The 20,342-nt window shown below is 47.8% G+C and overlaps 1 protein-coding gene across 1 annotated transcript; it reads right to left on the bottom strand.

The window, feature by feature from the left end:
* Positions 1-601: 601 nt before the first annotated feature.
* Positions 602-1,033, bottom strand: LOC101947187 (ribonuclease-like). Its single transcript, XM_005311789.2, has one exon. The coding sequence runs from the start codon at positions 1,031-1,033 to the stop codon at positions 602-604; it is 432 nt and encodes a 143-aa protein (XP_005311846.2).
* Between the last annotated feature and the right edge of the window lie 19,309 nt (positions 1,034-20,342).

Raw genomic sequence — 20,342 nt, 5'->3', positions numbered from 1 at the left:
ATATCAATTTTGGAAGGGAAGTGGGGTGGCTGGGAGTGAAGACTCCTGGGTTCTAACCCTGACACTGGGAGGGGAGTGGGCTCTGGGACCTGGGGATTTATGTTCCATCCATCCCCAATTTCACACAAGACAGATTGCTTTGCAGGTACCAGGTTTAATAAGATTTAGGGAGCACAGAGAATGGCAGAAACAGGGGACTTTTTTTTTTAAACAGCAGAGAAGAATGACAAATACCAGATCATTCAATGAATATGAGGATTTTCCATCATTAGACTGAGTACGCAATCCCAGAAGAGTGAAATTGGTAGATTTTTCTTAATTAAGACTTTTTTTTTTAAGATGGCCACTATCTGTCAGCAGGGAGAACAGGATAGGTGAGGGGCGGCTATAGTGTATAATAGGCACTGGGGCTTCAGAGGGTGGGGGTGGGGAAGGGGCGGTTATACTGTATAATGGGCACTAGGGGTGGAAACACCTAAACAATCTGACCAGTGCTCAGAGGCGGGTGAGGAGCTGGGTGCCATGTCGGTGTGGGAGGGACAGAGCGGGGTTACAGGAAGCAGTAGGGTTCCTGCCTCCCCTCCAGGTCCAGCTCTGGGCCCTAGATCTGCTCCAGGTAGTACACAGGATACAAATTCCAGCAGCCAATGATAATTTTCCGCTTCTTCACTATCCCGATGTAAGAGATTGACAGTGGGTCAGGGTCAAATACGCACTGAGTGATGCTGAATTCAACTTTGCTCTCACGCAGGCCACCTATTTTGCGTGTCCCACCCTCCTTGCAGATGCTGTTTATTTTTGAGACGGGCTCGTGAATGAAGGTGTTGACTGGCTTCCCATATAGTCCCCGATTCTTCATCATCATGTTACAGTAGGCGTTGGCGTTGGGGGCCTTAGTCTTTGGATAGTCTACATGCTTCCTAAGGAACATGAAGTTTGGCTCGATCCATGGCTGCCCACTGGTCAGGACCAGGCAGGCGCCCAGCAGGACGAATGGCAGCAGGAGCACCGGGCGGGGTACCCTCAGAGCCATGGCCGTGTCTTTCACTGGATCGACCTGCAGTGGGGAGACGGGGGGAGATGGATGGAGACAGCGCGGGGTGGAAATCCGCCTCCTCCATGGCACCTCCTGGGCCCAACCCCCTCCCACCTCACTCTGTTCCCAAAGCTCCTCCCTTCTCATGATTCCCCTCCCACACTGCTCTGCCCCCCTAAGCTCCTCCTACTATTCTTGTGCTATTGTGCCAGGCACAGCACAGACCCCGACCAAGATAGGTCTATTCCCTTCCCAGAGCCAGGTTAGAACCCAGGTGTCCGAGTCTCAGACTCTGGCCAAGCTGGGCCCCCACATTTGACAGGTGGTGCACAAACCCAAATTGAGATCAGCCCCTGAACCCAGAGAGGTGGAGTGTGAACTCAGGAGTCTAGACTCCCAACCCCTGCCCCCTCGCTCTAACCCCTGGATCATCCTGCCTCTCAGAAACAAACCCTGCCGTTCCAGCCCCATGTGACACTGTTCTATGCTCTCTCCAGGCTGGTGGAATCTCCTGTAACTTACCCAAGTCCTTGTTCCTTCGCTGTTGTCGGAGCGATGGATCCCAGCCTCTGTGGAGCTGAACCTCACCCTGATCCTCCTACCCATCTCAGAGCAGGTTATATAGAGCCCAGCCACACGTGGAGGTGGGAGGAGTGGGAGGGAAAATTCCAGTGAACAGTTGGGTCAGTGCAATCCTGTGACAGCTGACAATTAGAAGCAGTGACCTAGTAGGCAGGGTGTGCGTGAGGAACAAACAGCACATGTTATGCCAGAAACATCCTGTGGCGAAGTGGGTTTTTTTTTGTACTTTGTTATGTTGCAGGTGAGTCTTACTGTCCTATACTAATACTGTGTGTGCCTCAGTTTCCCTGTGCACTGCACCAATGCCTAGGTGGTGGGAATTGGGTGTGTGACTTTTGCTGAGGCCATCAGGGCAGGTGAAGCTGTCCAGCAGTCTGCACCTAGGTGATGGACGGTGCACTTCGTAACCTGAGACCAGGAGGGGAATTCGACCAGGTGACACTTTGCCTGGAAAGCAGGACAAAGCCCGGTGGAGGAGCAATGGGCGTGTTGGAGGCCAGGCAGTGGGGTCCAGGGCAGTCTGCAATGTGGGACTGGAAGAGGGGGAGTCCAGGGTGTCTGGCCCGGGACCCCCCCAAGATGGATTTGGCTGAAAGTCACTGATTTCTGTGCTGACAAGTTATGTCCTACGCTGTGTTCCTGTTGACTAATACACCTTCAGTTGTATAATGCTGGCTGAGAGTCACGTCTGACTGTGGAGTTGGGGTGCAGGGCCCCGCCCGGGAGGACTCGCTGTGGGAAGTGCATGGTGTGGAAGGGGATGGTGAATGCTCTGAGGTCAGACCCAGGGAGGTCGAAGCTGTGTAAGCGTCTTGCCCGGGTGACAGTCTGCTCAGAGACAGGAGGCTTCTCCAGTGTCCTGGCAGGCTTCATACGGAGCATGTCCAGAGCATCAACCCAACGACTCCGTCACACATCCAAAGGTGCGTTTACCCTGCAAGTGACTGGCAAAGTTAGGCGGTGCCACGCCAGCTTTCATCTACCCAGTGTGGGTAATAATAGCTGGCAGCACAGACTTCACCGCGAGCTAGCTGCCCCATACCAGCCTGCCAGGGACTCTGGGTACCCTCTGTGCTGCAGTCCAGGCCAACGTGTCCCCTTTGCTGGTTGTTTCCTGTGCTAGCTAGATTAACACTAGCGTAGGAACGCCCACCTGTGCTCCCATCACAGCTTCGTTTGCTGTGCAGATGCATCCTGAGTCCTGACCCGCTGGCACCTTCCGAATCCAGTCCTAGCCTGGAAACTCACAGCTCTGCCAGTATCCCTCAAGCCTGACCCACAGCCCCCTGCTATCCCAGCCCTGAACTCCGTTGTAGTCATTGAGATGGAATATATGGGCCCAGAGAGTCAATGGTGCTAACGTGACTCTATTGCTGCCCAAGGTTAAACAGTGTTCAACAAGGTTCGGGGTCTGGTATCCAGGGCCCTCGGCCTGCTCGGTCCCATGGGAAATGCACCATTAACAATCCCTCTAACCTTTCCGTACAGATACAGAAATGGAGGAAAAACAGTTCAAACCTTTCAAATGGACGTATTAAGGCAAAAGCCTTATTTTTAACTACATCCCTTGTTCCTTTCCCCTGTAGTTGTGGAGAGGAATTTGAAGGAAGCCCTCTCTCTGTGATAGTCTCTTAGATGATATAAAAGATGGTAATAACTGTCCTCTTGGGGAAAAGAGAAGAAGTTAGTTGTGATGGGTTGGAGCTGTTATTGTTTTTTTTTCAAGTTGAATCCTGTTTCCTAGAAGAAAAAACGCAACAGACACACACACGAGAGGGGAAAGAGAAGAACGGCAAAGAGAGAAAATGCAGCTTCTGTCTCTGTGCGACTCTCCCTTCCAGCCTCAGCACTGCAGAAACCCAGGCATGGCCCACGATCTTACCAGCCACTCTGAGACTTGGGAACTTATACTAGTCTGGGCCTGTTTCATGTCCTGTCTCACTTTTGTACCTGTCCATCAACCTTGATTCTTACATATGATAGGAGGGTTCGTAAACTTTCACTCTTCACAGCTGAGCTTAAAATTAGGCTAAATTTGTAGGCCCAATTATTACAGCAGGTCCTCATTGTCTACAGCTCTGCTGGTGCCCCTCACTCCCGACCCGCAGCTCCTGCGATCCCAGCCCTGAGGTCTCCCATCCCATAAGCTTCATCTGCAGACCTCTCCAACATGCCTGAAAGTATTGGATGCCATGAAAATTAGTGAGGAACTGGGCACCCTAATCACTTGGACAACTTCAAGATGGCAGTCAGAGCACCCAAATCCCTTGGACGGCAGTGCTGTCACTACAGGAAGAGAGCAGATTAGCCAGCCTCTGGTAGATCAAACTCTCCCGGGACGAATGACCCCTAAAAGACTCGAACTTAAAATGCTGGATTGTGATGATTAGCGCACTGGCCACTGAGCAACAGAACTTGAGCCAATAGAATACCGTGACAAGGGGCGATGTACTGACATACATTGCAAACCCTGAAATCTAGGTTATTCATTATTATTTTTTTCCCTGTAGGATAAGGGCAATTCTCTGAAGGAAGGAGAGCTGCCATTGGATGCCGTTGCGTGTCTGCCCTATTTCTGAGGGGCAGAAATGTGCCTTTGGAATTTTAATAATGAAAGAACGAGAGTGAGATGGGAAAGTCCAAAAACATATAGGAAGAGGGATTGACAGATTATTTCCTCTTGGAACCAAAGCCAGAGCCGGAGTCTTTGAGGGAACAGGTTGGGCTGGAATTTTGGCTTGCTCTGGGGCTCTAGGCAAGATGTGTCTCACAAAAGCAAGTGTTTTTTTTTCCTTTTTGGCAATACATACCCTACCTGATTGAACTAACCTCATTATCTCCAGATTGATTCTTGCCTGCATATTTATACCTGCCTCTGGAAATTTCCATTACATGCGTCTGACGAAGTGGGCATTCACCCACGAAAGCTTATGCTCCAATACATCTGTTAGTCTTTAAGGTGCCACAGGACTCTTTGATACCATTAGAAAGGTGCTTATATTGTTGCCATCAATAGTGAGGATTAAACCACACTGATATGAACCATGATTCTACTGGCATACCTGAATCCATAGTAGGGGTTACACTGGAAATTGGTACAAAATCTGCCTTTCTCTCCATCTGTCCAATCCCATAAACACTAATTTCTCTTTTTTTATCTCTCCATCCATCTATCCCAAGACATAGCCATCTCTCTTTTTCTATATATAGGCCTGGTCTACACTATGAGTTTAGGTCAAATTTAGCAGTGTTAAATCGAATTAACCGTGCACCCATCCACACAATGAAACCATTTTTGTCAACATAAAGGGCTCTTAAAATCGATTTCTGTACTCCTCCCCGACAAGGGGAGTAGCACTGAAATCAACATTGCCATTTCGAATTAGGGTTCGTGTGGACACAATTCGACGGTATTGGCCTCTGGGAGCTATCCCACAGTGCACCATTGTGACTGCTCTGGACAGCAATCTGAACTCGGATGCACTAGCCAGATAGACAGGAAAAGCCCCGTGAACTTTTCAGTTTCATTTCCTGTTTGCCCAGCGTGGAGCGCTGATCAGCACAGGTGACCATGCAGAGCTCATTAGCACAGGTGACCATGCAGTCCCAGAATCAAAAAAGAGCTCCAGCATGGACCGTACGGGAGATACTGAATCTGATCTCTGTATGGGGAGATGAATCTGTTCTATCAGAACTCTGTTCCAAAAGACGAAATGCCAAAACATTTGAAAAAATCTCCAAGGCCATGATGGACAGAGGCCACAACAGGGACTCAACACAGTGCTGCGTGAAAATCAAGAAGCTGAGATAAGCGTACCAGAAAACCAAAGAATCAAATGGACGCTCACGGAGGGAGGGGCGACTGACGACTGTAGCTATCCTACAGTTCCCGCACTCTCCGAAAACCATTTGAATTCTGGGTTGAGCTCCCAATGCCTGAAGGGTCAAAAACATTGTCGCGGGTGGTTCAGGGTATATGTCGTCAGGCACCTTCCCCCCCCTTGTGAAAGCAAAGGGGAAAAAATCATTTCTCGCCTTTTTTCACTGTCACTGTATGTCTACTGGATGCTGCTGGCAGACGTGGAGCTGCAGCGCTACACAGCAGCATCCCCTTGCCTTGCCTTGCCTTGCCTTGCCTTGCGGACGGCAGACGGTGCAGTATGACTGGTAACCGTCATCATCGTCCCATGGGTGCTCCTGGCTGGCCTCGGTGAGGTTGGTCGGGGGCGCCCGGACAAAAATGGGAATGACTCCAAGTCATTCTCTTCTTTAAGTTTTGTGTAATGGAGATTCAGTCCTGCCTGGAATCTCATGTCAGCTGGAGGCTTCTGCCTCAGGCTGCTCTCCCAGTCGGCAGCACCGCGCGGTCGCACCTACCCCTTGCTCCCAGGGCTCACAATCAGATACTTAGACCTCTACATTTTGCTGCAAATAAAAAAATAAAGCTTCCGTTTAGAACTGTCCCCCAACATCCATATCCTGGGACATTTTGTATTTTACCAGTGTCAACCAAAGCCCACACTCAAATGGAGATTCAGTTCTGCCTGTGCGTCTATCCTAGTGCTGATCACAGATTCCCATTTTCAGCTGTAGGCTGAGCAAGTGCAGAATGGTGGTTCACTCGACTTCGCTGTAAGCCAACCGCCCTCCCCTCCCCCCTTTGATCTCTGCTTGCAGCGGCAATAAAGTCAGTGTTGTTTCAAATTCATGCATTCTTTATTACTTCATCACACAAATGGGGGGATAACTGCCAAGGTAGCCCGGGAGGGGTGGAGGAGGAGGGAAGCAACGGGTGGGGTTGTTGTGGGGGCACCCCCTAGAATGGCATGCAGCTCATCATTTCTGCGGGATGTCTGGGGCTCTGACCCAGAGCGGCCGTTTGCCTCTCTGGTTCTTTAGTAGGCTTGCCTGATATTCTAGGCAGGACTGACTCTCCATTAGACAAAACTTAAAGAAGAGAATGACCTGGGAAGTCATTCCCAATTTTGTCCAAGTGCCCCCAACTGACCTCACTGAGGCCAGCCAGGAGCACCCATGACAGCAGCAGACGGTACAGTATGGCTGGTAACCGTCTTTGGTAACTTGCAAAGCAGCAGAGGGTACAGTATGGCTGGTAACCGTCTTTGCCAACTTGCAAAGGCAAGGGGATGCTGCTGTGTAGTGCTGCAGTACCGCGTCTGTCAGCAGCATCCAGTACACATACGGTGACAGTGAAAAAAGGCTGAACGGGCTCCATGGTTGCGGTGCTATGGCGTCTGCCTGGGCAATCCAGGGAAAAGGGCGTGAAATGATTGTCTGCCGTTGCTTTCACGGAGGGAGGATTGACTGACGACATTTACCCATAACCACCCGTGACAAATTTTTGGCCCCATCAGGCATGGGGATCTTAACCCAGAATTCCAATGGGCAGGGGAGACTGCGGGAACTATGGGATAGCTAAGGGATAGCTACCCACAGTGCAACGCTCTGGAAGTCGACGCTAGCCTCGGTACATGGACGCACACCGCCGAATTAATGTGCTTAGTGTGGCCGCATGCCCTCGACTTTATACAATTGGTTGCCAAAAATCGAATTCTGTAAATTCGGAGTAATCCCGTAGTGTAGACATACCCATAGTTGTGCCCATCCCATCGTGGGAGTCTTTGAAGACTAGCAGATGTCACAGAAACATGGGAGGTTGTTATTGCCATGAGCATCATCTCCAGGTGTAATTGTGTAACCACTTAAAAGGTATAATTGATGAAACTTCCCAGCTGGGGGATGAAGACACCAGGAATTGTTACCATGCAAATTCGGAGTCTTTAAAGCTTCCGAGCTAGGTAACATCCTAGTTTCACCTAGCAGGTCACTTTGGTCCCTGTTACCATCTTTCAGTTTCATCAACTTTAAATTTGTCACCTCGGGGTTTTGCTTCTTCTTCAGCCCTCAGTGAGGAAGGGTGTAGTGCTTTGAGCAAAGGGAACTGGGAGCCAGGATTCCTGGGCTCTTTCTGCAGTGCCGCAGCTGTCTACACAATGAGGTCTCAGCTTGAAGAGTCCCTCCAGACTAGTGATGCCAAGCAGTCAGGAGAGGGGCGAGATCCAGCTGACTGCAGAGGGAAGGGGGTAGAATTGTTGTATGGTAGTTTGACGGATACATCGCTGTCTTGTAAACAAGGTAGTGTGAGTTCAAATCTCCTTGGGGCTTTGTATAAATATTTCTTTCACACTGTCTTCATCCCAATGGCTGGAGACATCTGCTCAGTGCTAGGTACATTTTATTGCCCACATGGGCTCAGCTCCAGCTCTCAAGTGTCACTCACAGGGTACTCTTGAGCTGAGCTTCCTTCCTCCAAGTCCATGGGACTTTAGGAGGTACAATAAGTGTGGGATTCGAACAATGTTCCTCCAAATCTTTCAGCCTCAGGAGAGCTGTAGATACTCAACAAACCCCGTCGGGTACCAGCTGTTGTCCCCCAGGGCCACATTGAGGCCAGTTCAGATTTTGAGGTTAGAGCACCCCCTTCTGAGCCCCTCCCTGTGGCACAGCACCCCCGAGATGCGGGGCGGGTGCACTGGAGTTAGCACTGCCCACAACAGAGAACCCTGAGTGTGCCCTGGAGGTTCTTGATTTATTTACAGGTGGTTAATGGCTATGAAAGAAGGAAGTAAATAAAGGAATGAATGGAAGGAAGATCATTCATTCCAAGAGTTCAAGACCAACAAGGATTAGATCATAGAAATATGGGGCGGGAAGGGACTTCAGGAAGTCATCAAGACATTAAAAAACTTCCAATGATGGGGATTCCACAATGTCTCTTGGAAATCTATTCCAGAGCTTAACTACCCTTATGCTTAGAAACATTTTCCTCTTAACTAACCTAAATCTCCCTTGCTGCAGAGTAAGCCCATTACATCATGTCCTACAATTGGTGGAGACAGAGAACAATCCATCAGTCCTCTTTGTAACAGCTCTAAATGTAGATGAAAACTGCTATCGGGTCCCTGCTCTGTTTTATTTTCTCAAGACTAAACTGTTCAGTGTTTTTATCCTTTACTCATAGCTAAGGTTTTCTAACCCTTTTAGTTGCTCTCCCCAGGACACACTCCAATTTATTCACATCTTTCCAAAAGGTTGGGGCCCAGAACTGGACACAGTGTTCCCTGTGACGGGTTGGATCACAGAAACCCCTTGGGAACTGACAATTGGTGTGCTGAGACTACCCCTGAGCCTGTTTCCCCTGGCAACTTGGGACTTCAGTGCCTTGCCTGGATTGAGCCAGACCCGCTAGTCTGCTGCAAACCCAGACCCAGGTCTGAACCACAGCCCCCAACAGCTGCAGGCTTAGCTGAAAACAGTTTAAGAAGTGTTCCTATCTCTAACACTCAGATGTCCAAACCCCAAATAGATCTGTTTTACCCTGTATAAAGCTTATATAAGACAAACTAATAAACTGTACACCCTCTATAACACTGATAGAGAGATAGGCACAGCTATCCCCCCCCCCCAGGTATTAATACATACTCTGGATTAATTAATAAATAAAAAGTGATTTTATTAAATACAAGAAGTAGGATTTAAGTGGTTCCAAGTAATAACAGACAGAACAAAGTGAATTACCAAACAAAATAAAATAAAACACGCAAGCCTATGTCTAATCCAGTAAGAAAACTGAATACAGATAAAATCTCAACCTCAGAGATGATTGAATAAGCTTCTATCACAGACTGGATGCCTTCCTAGTCTGGGCAGAATCCTTTCCCCTGGTACAGCCCTTGTTCCAGCTCAGGTGGTAGCTAGGGGATTTCTCATGATTGAAGCCCCCTTTGTTCTGTTCCACTCCCTTATATAGCTTTGGCACAAGGCGGGAATATTTTGGCTCTCTGCTTTCTCCACCCCTCTTTCTAAATGGAAAAGCACCAGGTTTAAGATGGATTTCAGTACCAAGAGACATGGTCACATGTCCTGTGAGACCCCAAACCTTCATTCCTACCAACCTGACTCACAGGAAAGCCTGCAAGCAAACAGTCATCCACAGTCAATTGTCCTGATTGATGGAGGCCATCAAGATTCCAAACCTCCATTAATGGACCACACTTTGCATAATTACAATAGACCCTCAGAGTTATATTTCATATTCCTAGTCCCAGATACAAGAGTGCTACATTTATACAAATAGGATGACCACACTCAGTAGATTATAAGCTTTGTAATTATACCTTACAAGACACCTTTTGCATGAAGCATATCCAGTTACATTATATTCACACTCATTAGCATATTTTCATAAAATCATATAGAGTGCAATGTCCCACTTCAGTTGAGGCCTCACCAGTGCTGAGTAGAGCAAGAAAATTACCTGCCATGTCTTACATATGACTCTTCTGTTAATACAGTCCTGATGATATTAACGTTACAACTACATCACATCGTTGACTCATATTCAGGTTAAGAATGATTAGATTTTTATTGGTAAGTATTGAATTCACCATACACACAGAAGCTGATGGAAAAAAATCCATCAATAATAATTGATATTTATGGATAGGCGAAGTAAGAAAAATGCTACCTGAGAACTTATTTGAAGTTGATTTAAGGTCATGTGCTTTATGTATTTGAAATGTAATGTTGATAATTTGTGTTTTAACAGTTATAAAGCTTTAACATTTTGAATCTGAACATCTAGTGTCACTAAATAATTATTTTCTTTTGGAAAGCCTTTGACAAGGTCCCTCACCAAAGGCTTTTAAGCAAAGTAAGCTGTCATGAGATGAGAGGGAAGGTTCTTTCATGGATCAGTAACTGATTAAAAGATAGGAAACAAAGGGTGGGAATTAATGGTCAGTTTTAAGCATGGAGAGATGTAAACAGTGGTGTCCTCCAGGGGTCTGTACTGGGCCAAGTCCTATTTAACATAATCATAAATGACCTGGAAAAAGTGGTAAACACCGAGGTGGCAAAATTTTCAGATGATATAAAACTACTCAAGATAGTTAAGTCCCAAGCAGACAGCGAAGAGCTTCAAAAGGATCTCTCAAAACTGGGTGACTAAGCCCCAAAATGGCAGATGAAATTCAATGTTGATAAATGCAAACCAATGCACGTTGGAAAACATCATCCCAACTCCACATATCAAATAATGGAGTCTCAATTAGCTGTTACCACACAAGAAAGAGATCTTGGAGTCATTGTGGAGAGTTCCCTGAAAACATCTGCTCAATGTGCAGCAGGAGTCAAAAATGCTACTCAAATGTTAGGCACCATTAGGAAAGGGAGAGAGAACAAATCACACCTTGAATACTGTGTTCAGTTCTAGTCATGCCATCTCAGAAAAGATATATTGGAATTGGAAAAGGTACAGAGAAGAGTGACACAAATAATGAAGGGTATGGAACAGCTTCCATATGAGGAGAGATTAATAAGACTGGGACTGTTCTGCTTGGAAAAAAGACGACCAAGGGGGGATATGGTAGAGGTCTATAAAATCATGAGTGATGTGGAGAAAGTAAATAAGGAAGTGTTATTTACTCCTTCTCATACCACAAGAACTAGTGGTTACTCAATGAAATTAATAGGCAGCAGGTTTAAAACAAACAAAAGAAAGTACTTTTTCACACAATGCACAGTCAACTTGTGGAACTCTTTGTCAGGGGATGTTGTGAAGGCTATAACACTAACAGGGTTCAAAAAAGAATTAGATAAGTTTATGGAGGATAGGTCCATCACTGGCTATTAGCCAGGATGGGCAGGGATGGTGTCCCTAGCCTCTGTTTGCCAGAAGCTGGGAATGGGTGACAGGGGATGGATCACTTGATTCCCTGTTCTGTTCATTCTCTCTGGGGCACCTGACATTGGCCACTGTCAGACACTGGGCTAGATAGAACTTTAGTCTGACCCAGTATGGCCGTTTTTATGTTATATTCTTATGTCTGACCTCCATTTGCCTCACCCCCCCATAATCTCCCACCACTGTGAAAATTAAAATTGATAAAAATTGAAAAATGGCTTCAAAATAAATATTGATACTTTTTGTCAAAATGCAAAAAAATAAATAAAAATAAATGAATTCTGCCATGCCTTCTCATATTCAATTTGTGCTCCACTTCAACCCCCAGAACCTTTTCAGCAATACTACCAATTAACCATCCCCTCCCCGCCCACTTTGTAATTTTGCATTTGCTTTTTCCTTCCCAAGTGCTCTTCTCTGTCCTGAATTTCATCTTGTTGATTTCAGATCAATTCTCTAACTTGTCAAGATCATTTCTAATCCTGTCCTCCAAAGGGCTTGCAACTCTTCCCATATTTGTGTCAATCTTATCCCTTATCCAAGTCAAGAATGAAAATATTCAATGATATCAGACCCAGGACTGACCCCTGCAGGACCACACTAGCTACATCTTCCCAGTTAGACAGTGAATCAGTGATAACTGCTCTTTGAGTATGGTCTTTCAATCAGATGTGCACCCACCTTGTAGAAATTTCATCTAGACCAGCTTTCCTTAGTTTGCTTTTGAGAATGTCACATGGGATTGTGTCAAAAGCCTCACTAAAATCAAGATCTATCATGTGTGCTTCTTCCACCTATCAACTAGGCTATTAACTCCATCAAAGAAGGAAATTAGGTTGCTTTGCCAGGATTTGTTCTTTACCAAGCCATGCTAGCTATCCCTGTTAACCCTCTAGGTGTTTACAAATTCATTGTTTAACCATTTGTTCCAGTATCTTTCCAGGTATCGAAGTTAGGCTGGCTGGTCTATAATTCCTTCTGTCTTCTTTGATCCCCTTTTCAAAAATAGATATTACATTTGCCCTTCTCTATTCCTCTGGGACAGGGGTGGGAAAACTACAGCCCGCGGGCTGCGTCCAACCCATCAGACGTTTTAATCCAGCCCTTAAGCTCCCATCAGGGGCTTGCCCCACTCTGTGCATGCCATGGCTCCTATGTGTAGGGACAGCCAGGGGGCTCCGTACACTGTTCCTGCTCCAAGCACTGCCCCAAAGCTCCCATTGGCCAGGAACCACAGCCAGTTGGAAGTGCAGGGGTCTGCGCATGGGGCAGCGTGCAGAGCCGCCTGGCTCTGCCTCCACTTAGGAGCTGGATGGGGGACATGCCACTGCTTCCGGGAGCTGCTTGAGGCAAGCACTGCCCAGAGCCTGCATCCCTGACCCCCTCCTGGGGCCCAACCCCAGCCCTGATTCTCCTCCTGCCCTCCAAACCCCTCCATTGCAGACCAGAGCAACCTCCTGCACCCCAAACCCCTCATTCCCACCCCAGAGTCTGCACCGCCAGCCAGAGCCCTCACCCCCCTACACCCCACCCCCCTGCCCCAGCCTTGATCCCCTTCTGTCTTCTGAACCCCTCATTACCAGCCCAGAGCACCCTCATGCACCCCAAACCTCTCATCCCAAGATGCACCCCAAAGCCCACACTCCCAGTTGGAGCCCTCACTCCCTCGTGCACCCCAACCCCAATTACATGAGCATTCATGGCCTGCCATACAATTTCCATACCCAGATGTGGCCCTCGAGCCAAAAAGTTTGCCCACCCTTGCTCTGGGAAATCACCTGTCCTCCAGGAGTCCTTCAAGTTAATGGCTCACAGTTCCGAAATTGCTTCAGCTAGTTGATTAAGTAACCTAGGGTGGATTTCCTCAGACCCTGAAAACCTGAATACATTTAACTCATCTAAATATTCTTTAACCTGTCCTTTCCCTACTTTGGCTAGCATTCCTTCCTCCTTGCTAATATTTACTGTGTTGAGGATCTGGTCACCATTAACCATTCTAGGGATGACTGAAGCAAAAGAGGCATTAAACACCTTGGCCATCTTGATGTCATCAGTTATTTCCTCTCCTTCCCTGCTAAGTAGAGGACCTACATTTTCCTTCATCTTTCTCTTGCTCCTAATGTATTTAAAGAACCGCTTCTTATCGCCTTTTCATGTCACTTGCTAGGTGTAACTCATTTTATGCCTTAGCCCTTCTGATTTTGTCCCTATATGCTTGTGCTATCACCTTCCAACATCTTACCATGGAGACTATATTCTGTCATCTCAAATCCATCCGTTTCTGGATCACCGCTTCTCATCTAGCTGGAAAGAAATGGGAGACAGTATTTTACAAACCATTGAAAACTGTTGGTGACTATAATGGGGTATCTACCCCACACTCACCCTGAAGGGTTCAGTGCAGGCCAGGTGGGCCAATTAACTCATTGGGCAGCTGATTAAGGGGGATCAGCAGGGCAGGAATAGGTGGGACCTATAAAACCCAGGAGCTGAAAGCAGAAGGGGCTGCTGGGAAAAGGCAGACACTCCCAGGAGAAAGGGAGGGGGTGAGAGGGAACCGCAGGAGGCTGTCACTCCCTGGGAAGTGGGAAGAAGCTTTGGGGAACTGGTAGGCCCAGGAAGACAAAGGGATCCAGTGGTAGGAAGCAGCCCAGGGATAGAGCAGTGAGGCCAGGCATAGGCACCGACTCTGTGTCATCTGTTCCATGGCATGCAGGAGGTGCTGGGGGACAGGTGGGGGAGGAGAGAGAGCGGGGTGCCCTCGGAGGAGTGGGTGGAACAGGTGGGAAGAGGCAGGATGGAGCAGAGGCGGGGCGGGAAGAGGCAGGGCAGTGTGAGGTGGGGGTTTGGGGAAAGAGGTGGTGCAAGGGTGGGGTGGAGGTGGAGCAGGGACAGGAAGGGACGGGGCAGGGGTTGGACCTTCGGGGAAGGAGTGGAGTGGGGGCAAGGCATGGGGCAGAGCAGGGGGTCAACCCCCCCCCCCCGACACAATAGAAAGTCGGTGCCTCTGAGGCCAGGGACAGAAGGCCCAGACTGCAGAGCAGAGGTCCCTGGGCTGGCACCTGGAGAAGAGGGCAGTCCAGGTTCCCCTACCATCCACTGGGTGAGCGGCACCGAGGCAGTGAGCGGGAAGACTGCCTAGGACTATTGAGGAGCTAAACCTCCGCTGGAAGGGGGACACATGGACAGTGACATGGCCGGAGAGCTGAGCCACAAAGAGGACACAGCTGTTCCTGGGGCTGCGGGAGGAGCTGCAGGTGGATGGAGTGACAGTGTGCCAACCGTGGATAGGGGAGGGGAATGTTGGACTCGAGCTAATGCCCAGAATGTCCTGAGGAGGTGCCGGGTCCGGCCAGTGAGTGTTGTACCCAGTGACAATGACACCATGTTGCAAACCCATAATGCAAGGCCCCATTAGAGCAATCACATACCACAGCCCACGATAGGAAACATAGGGAAAAAAGAAGCAGGGAAATTCACCGACGTTCCACCTGTGTCACACCAATGGTGAATGGCAACTTAGGTTTGCTTGTCCTTTTGTTTGTCTCCATCTGTAGTCTTTTGTCTTACCCTCAGATTGTAACTGTGAACTCTCTGGAGCAGGGACCAGATTTTTGTGCTGTGTTTGCACAGCACCTGGCATGACAGGGCCTTGGTCCAGAAATGGGGCTCTGAGGCGTCTCTGTAATAAAATAATTAATTCATAATAATTAAGTGCCAGAGTGGCTCAGAGTGACGGGTCCATCACTGTCCTCTGTCTGATGATGGCCAGCCACAGACACATCAGAGGAAGGTGGAAGAACCCCCACGTTGGGGTGTTATAACCCTGGATGTGCTCCCCAAGATGGACACTCACTAGGCTGCAGCACTAGACCCAAACCTTGTGCTCCTGCCTTTCAGGGCTGGGAAGAGCTGAGGCAGGGCCTCTCTGGCCCTGAGTCTTCAGGCACACACCCATGTGCACACCACATCGGGGCAGTGGGGACCATGCAGTCCAATCCCCCAGGCCCTGAAACTAGAGTGCGCCCAGAGTCCCACCCAAGCTGCAGACTCAGCTTTATTGTGTCCCTCTTCAGGCACAGTGTAAACAAGTACCACAGAGACTCTGGAAGGGAATTTCCAATGCACACCCACTTTATTCATGGGGAAAGCACAAGAGAGGTACAGAGCTACAGAAAATCCACGAAACCCCTTTCTCCAGTGTCATCATCCCTCCGAGAACCCTTTGGGGTTCGGACTGTCCCTTCAGGGCTCCCTTGCACCCCTCTCCTACTACTCAGCCATCAGGTTCTGCTCAGGGTGTCTCTCTGTCCCCCTAACCTGTTCAAATGTGGTGGTCCTGCTGCTCAAAGAGTATGTCCCTTTTTAAGAGCAGCTCCAAAACCTCCTTTGTCTTTGTTCCTTCTTTGGTGCTGGGGATTTTCCACTGCCACAGCAGTCCCCATCCTTCAGGCAACCTGGGAGAACCAGCTTGCTTGAGCTTGTAGGTTCATAGGTTCCAGGGGACCACTGCAATAATATGGTCTGACCTCCTGGAAAGGATGGGCCAGAGAAATTCCCCCCAATAATTCCTTGTGCAGGTCCTTTAGAAAAATATCCAATCTGGATTTCAGAATTGTCTGTGATGGAGAATCCACGACGGCCCTTGCTAAGTTGGTCTAATAGCTAATTACTCTCACTAGTAAATATTTATGCCTTATGTGCTCTATGTATGCCTCATTTGTCTAGCTTCCAGATCCAGGCACGGGATCTTGCTAGATTGAAGATCCCATTACCAAATATTTATTCCTCATGTAGGTACTTATCTCCTGCAATCATCTCATCCCTTCACCTTTCTCTTTGTTCAGCTAAATAGATTGAGCTCCTTGAGTCTATCACTATTAGTTATATTTTCTAATCCTTTAATCATTTGCATGCCTCTTCTCTTACCTCTCTCCAATGTATCAACATCTTACTTGAATTGTAGACACCAGAAGTGGGCACAATATTCCAGCAGCAACAGTATCAAAACCAGAGGTAAAATAACCTCTCTGCTCCTATTCGAGTCCCTTTTTCTGCATCCCAGGGGGGAGGGATAGCTCAGTGGTCCCTTTTTTTCAAGGTCCCTTCCAGTTCTAGGAGATAGGATATCTCTCTGTGGTTTGAGCATCAGCATGCTAAACCCAGGGTTGTGAGTTCAATCCTTGAGGGGGCCACTTAAGGGTCTGGGGCAAAAATCAGTACTTGGTCCTGCTAGTGAGGGCAGGGGGCTGGACTCAATGACCTTTCCGGGTCTCTCCCAGTTCTAGGAGATGAGATATCTCCATATATTATGATTAGTCCTTTTGGCCACAGTGTAACACTGGCAGCTCACATTCAGCTGATTATCCATCATGAACCACACTCCTTAACACAGTGTTTCTCAACCAGGGAGTACCCAGAGGTCTTCTGGGGGTATTCAACTCATCTAGGTCACTGTTTCTCAACCTGTGGGTTGCAGCGCACAGTGGGGTCATGGGACAGGTTCAGGAGGGATTGCAAGTGCAGGGCCCTCTCAGTTTGACAGTGACTCATTGATATCTGCTCTTTGAGTAAGGTCTTTCAACCAGTTGTCTACCACCTTATTGTAATTTCATCTGGACAACATATTCCTAGTTTGTTTATGAGAACATCATGTGGGACTGTGTCTTACTAAGATATCATCTACTGCTTCCACTCTATCCAGTAGGCTAGTAGGACTGTCAAACGAGGAAATTAGGTTGGTTTGACATGATTTGTTCTTGACAAATCCATACTGTCTTCTCCTCCTATCCCTGTTATCGTTTAGATGCTTACAAATTCATGGTTTAATTATTTTTATTATTGTCTTTCCAGGTATCAAAACTAGGTTGAGCGGTCTATAATTCCCCAGGTCCTCTTTGTTCCCCTTTCTAAAGATAAGCACTATGTGTCCCTTTCTCCATTCCTCTGGAACCTCACTCATCCTTCCATGAACTCTAGAAGATAAATGCTAATGGGTTCGAGATTGCTTCAGCTAGTTCCTTAAGTACCCTAGGATGAATTTCATCAGGGTCTGCCAACTTGAATACACCTAATTCATCTACATATTCAACCTGTCCTTCCCTATTTTGATGTGCATTCCTTCCTCCTTCTTAATATATATTGTGTTGAGTATGTAATCACCATTTACCTTTTTTGTGAAGACTGAAGCAAAATAGGCATTAGCCCCCTTGAAGTCATCATTTACCATCTCTCTTTTCCCACTAAGTGGAAGAACTACACTTTCCTTCATCTTTTTCAATCTCCTAACGTATTTAAAGGACCTCTTCTCATTAAATGTTATGTCCATTTTCCTAATCCTTTTTTCATCCACCTTCAGTCAATACACATACAGCTGCATGAGGGAAACTGCTTCTTCTCATCTCTCAGGCCATTGTATTCTTGAAACTGCAGCAGAAAGAGAGAGGAAGAGAGAGACGGGCATCCAACACACCAGAGGCTGAGATTTTGCAAGGGGCTTAAAGAGTTTGGATGCTGTGAAAATTAGTGGGAAATGGGGCATCCAAATCCCTTTGGCCATTTGATGGTGGCAGTAATAGCAGACATACACCAGATGCTACCAGCACAGAGGGAAAGTATAAGACCCCACAGGTCTAGACCCTTGGCCATCAGAGCTGCTAGAATCTGTAGGCTGCTACCCAGCAGCAGCGGTAACCAGCTTGTGCTCCACTGCCCATGACGCACTGTGGACCCAGACCATAGGCAGTCCCACCTCAAGGGGTCTGGCAGGCAGCAGCCTCATGGCTCCTGTCCTGATTGGCTCCCTGCCCTATATAAACCCAAGGGGGATTCCAGAAAGCATCCAGACAGCAGTGTGGCTCATCTGCAGCTGCCATGACCCTTCCAGCTCCTGGCTTTGACCTCAGCTTGATTTGAACTTTGTCTCCTGACCTGGACCCTGACTCGGACTCTGACCTTTGGATTGACCCACTCCTGGAACCTGACTATAAATTTCTCCACTTCTTCCAGCCTCAGCTTTGCCCTTGCTTTGGCCCTTGGTCCTGACTGCCCTGTCACAGAGAGGAGATTAGCCAGCTTCCAGTAGCTCAAACTCCCTCAGCAGAAATTAGCAATGGCCCCAGCAAGGCTGGAACATATGACACCTTATCACTAAGACGAGTCCGCTGACCACGGAGCAAGGAAGTCGTGTTCTTGTATTACCAGGGGGATAGCTGGACAAAGGGCTGATGTGCTGACAAACATTGCACAGCCCAGCAGCTAAGTGACGTGTGATTCTTTCCCAGCAGGATCAGGGTGATTCTCAGAAGGAAGTACTCCTATTGGGTGTCTACTCTATTTGTAAGGGGCAGAAATGTGACCTTGGAATTTTAATAATGAAAGAAGGAGAGAGAGATGGGGAAGGATACAATGAGAGAGAGAGAGAGAGAGAGAGAGAGAGAGAGAGAGAGAGAGAGAGAGATGAATTTTGTGAATTATTTCCTTTAGGGAACAAAGCCTGGTCTGGAATTTTCGAAGGGAACAGGTTGGGTTGGTTTGATTTGGAGTTGGGTTAGTGTTTTGGCTTCCTCCCCCATCAGCTCCAGATAAGGGAAGGAAGTTGGTATCTGGAAAGAGACACTCGGAGGAACGCGTGCACATAGACAAAAACAGCGATAGAAAACAACACAGGAGATAGACAAGGCTCTGACATTCACAAGGAAGAGGACTAACCATACAAAACACAAATGCATGGAGAAAAGATGGCAACACACAGAAGGTGGAAAGGAAAAAATGCAAGATGCACGCAAGCCGGAGGCATATACCCACAAACGCACACAGAAGAAATATAACACGAGAAACACAAGACTCACACAAGCAAATGATTCATATACAGAGAACACACACACAAACACAAAGCAAACTCTGAAATACACAAGATGGCTTCACACAAAGTAAACACACACAAGCCCAAATATGAGACATGAAAATATGTGACTCACAAAAGCAAGAGTGTTGGGTTTTCCTCTTGGGGCAGGGAATACCAGTAGAAAGGTGCTGGCATAGCAGATTGCTGTCAGTAGAGATGAGTAAGCCATACAGCTATAAAGTATGGTTATAATAGCTAAATTGGTGCAAAAGCTTATCTCTCTCTCTTCCCCCCTATACTTGTGCCCATCCCATAGTGGGTGTGTCTGAGGACTGGCAGATGCTCCAGGAACATGGGAGGTTGTTATTGCCATGAGCATTCTTGAAAGATATAATTGCCAGAGCATCCAAGCCAGGGAGGCGTCCATCAGGTGTTATTACCATGCAAACTGGGACTCTTTGGCCCTTGTTTCCTTGTATGGTTAAGAGCTTCTGAACTCGCAGATGTCCTGCTTTCGCTTAGGCAGTCATGTTGGTGTCTGTTACAGTCCTTCACTTCCTCTGTTTCATCAGCTCTAAACTGTTCAACTCAGCTCAGCTTCTCGTGGGGATTTGGGAAAAGAGCAGAGGGGGTTGGAGCTAGGACTCCTGGGTTGCACCCCTGGTTCTGTGAGGGGAATGAGGTCGCGTGGGTTAGATTATGGAGGGTTGAGAGTCCTGGGTTCTATGCCTGGTTCTGGGAAGCGAGTGTGATGTAATGGGTTTGAGTTGGGGGAGGCTGTGACTCAGGAGTCATGGGTTCCGTTCCTTACTGTCAGAGGGGAGGGGTGTAATGCTTGAAAGAAGGGGAACTGGGAGCCAGGACTCCCTGGGTTCTTTATCAGGGATGGTCTAGACAGTATATAGTCCTGCCATGAGGGCAGGGGACTGGACTCAATGACCTCTCAAGGTCCCTTCCAATCCTAGAATCTATGAATCTATGGATCCAGTGCTGGAGCTGTCTGTGCATTGCAGTCTCAACTGGAAAGTTCCCTCCAGACTACTGGTGTCAAGCAGTAAGCACATGGCCTCGGTCCAGTTGACTTCAAAGTGAAGGGGTAAGATTGTTGTACA

Source organism: Chrysemys picta, chromosome 13 (genome assembly GCF_011386835.1).
Source record: "Chrysemys picta bellii isolate R12L10 chromosome 13, ASM1138683v2, whole genome shotgun sequence".
In the NCBI taxonomy this organism is placed as follows: Eukaryota; Metazoa; Chordata; order Testudines; family Emydidae; genus Chrysemys; species Chrysemys picta.
This window is presented reverse-complemented; position numbering and strand designations above follow the sequence as displayed.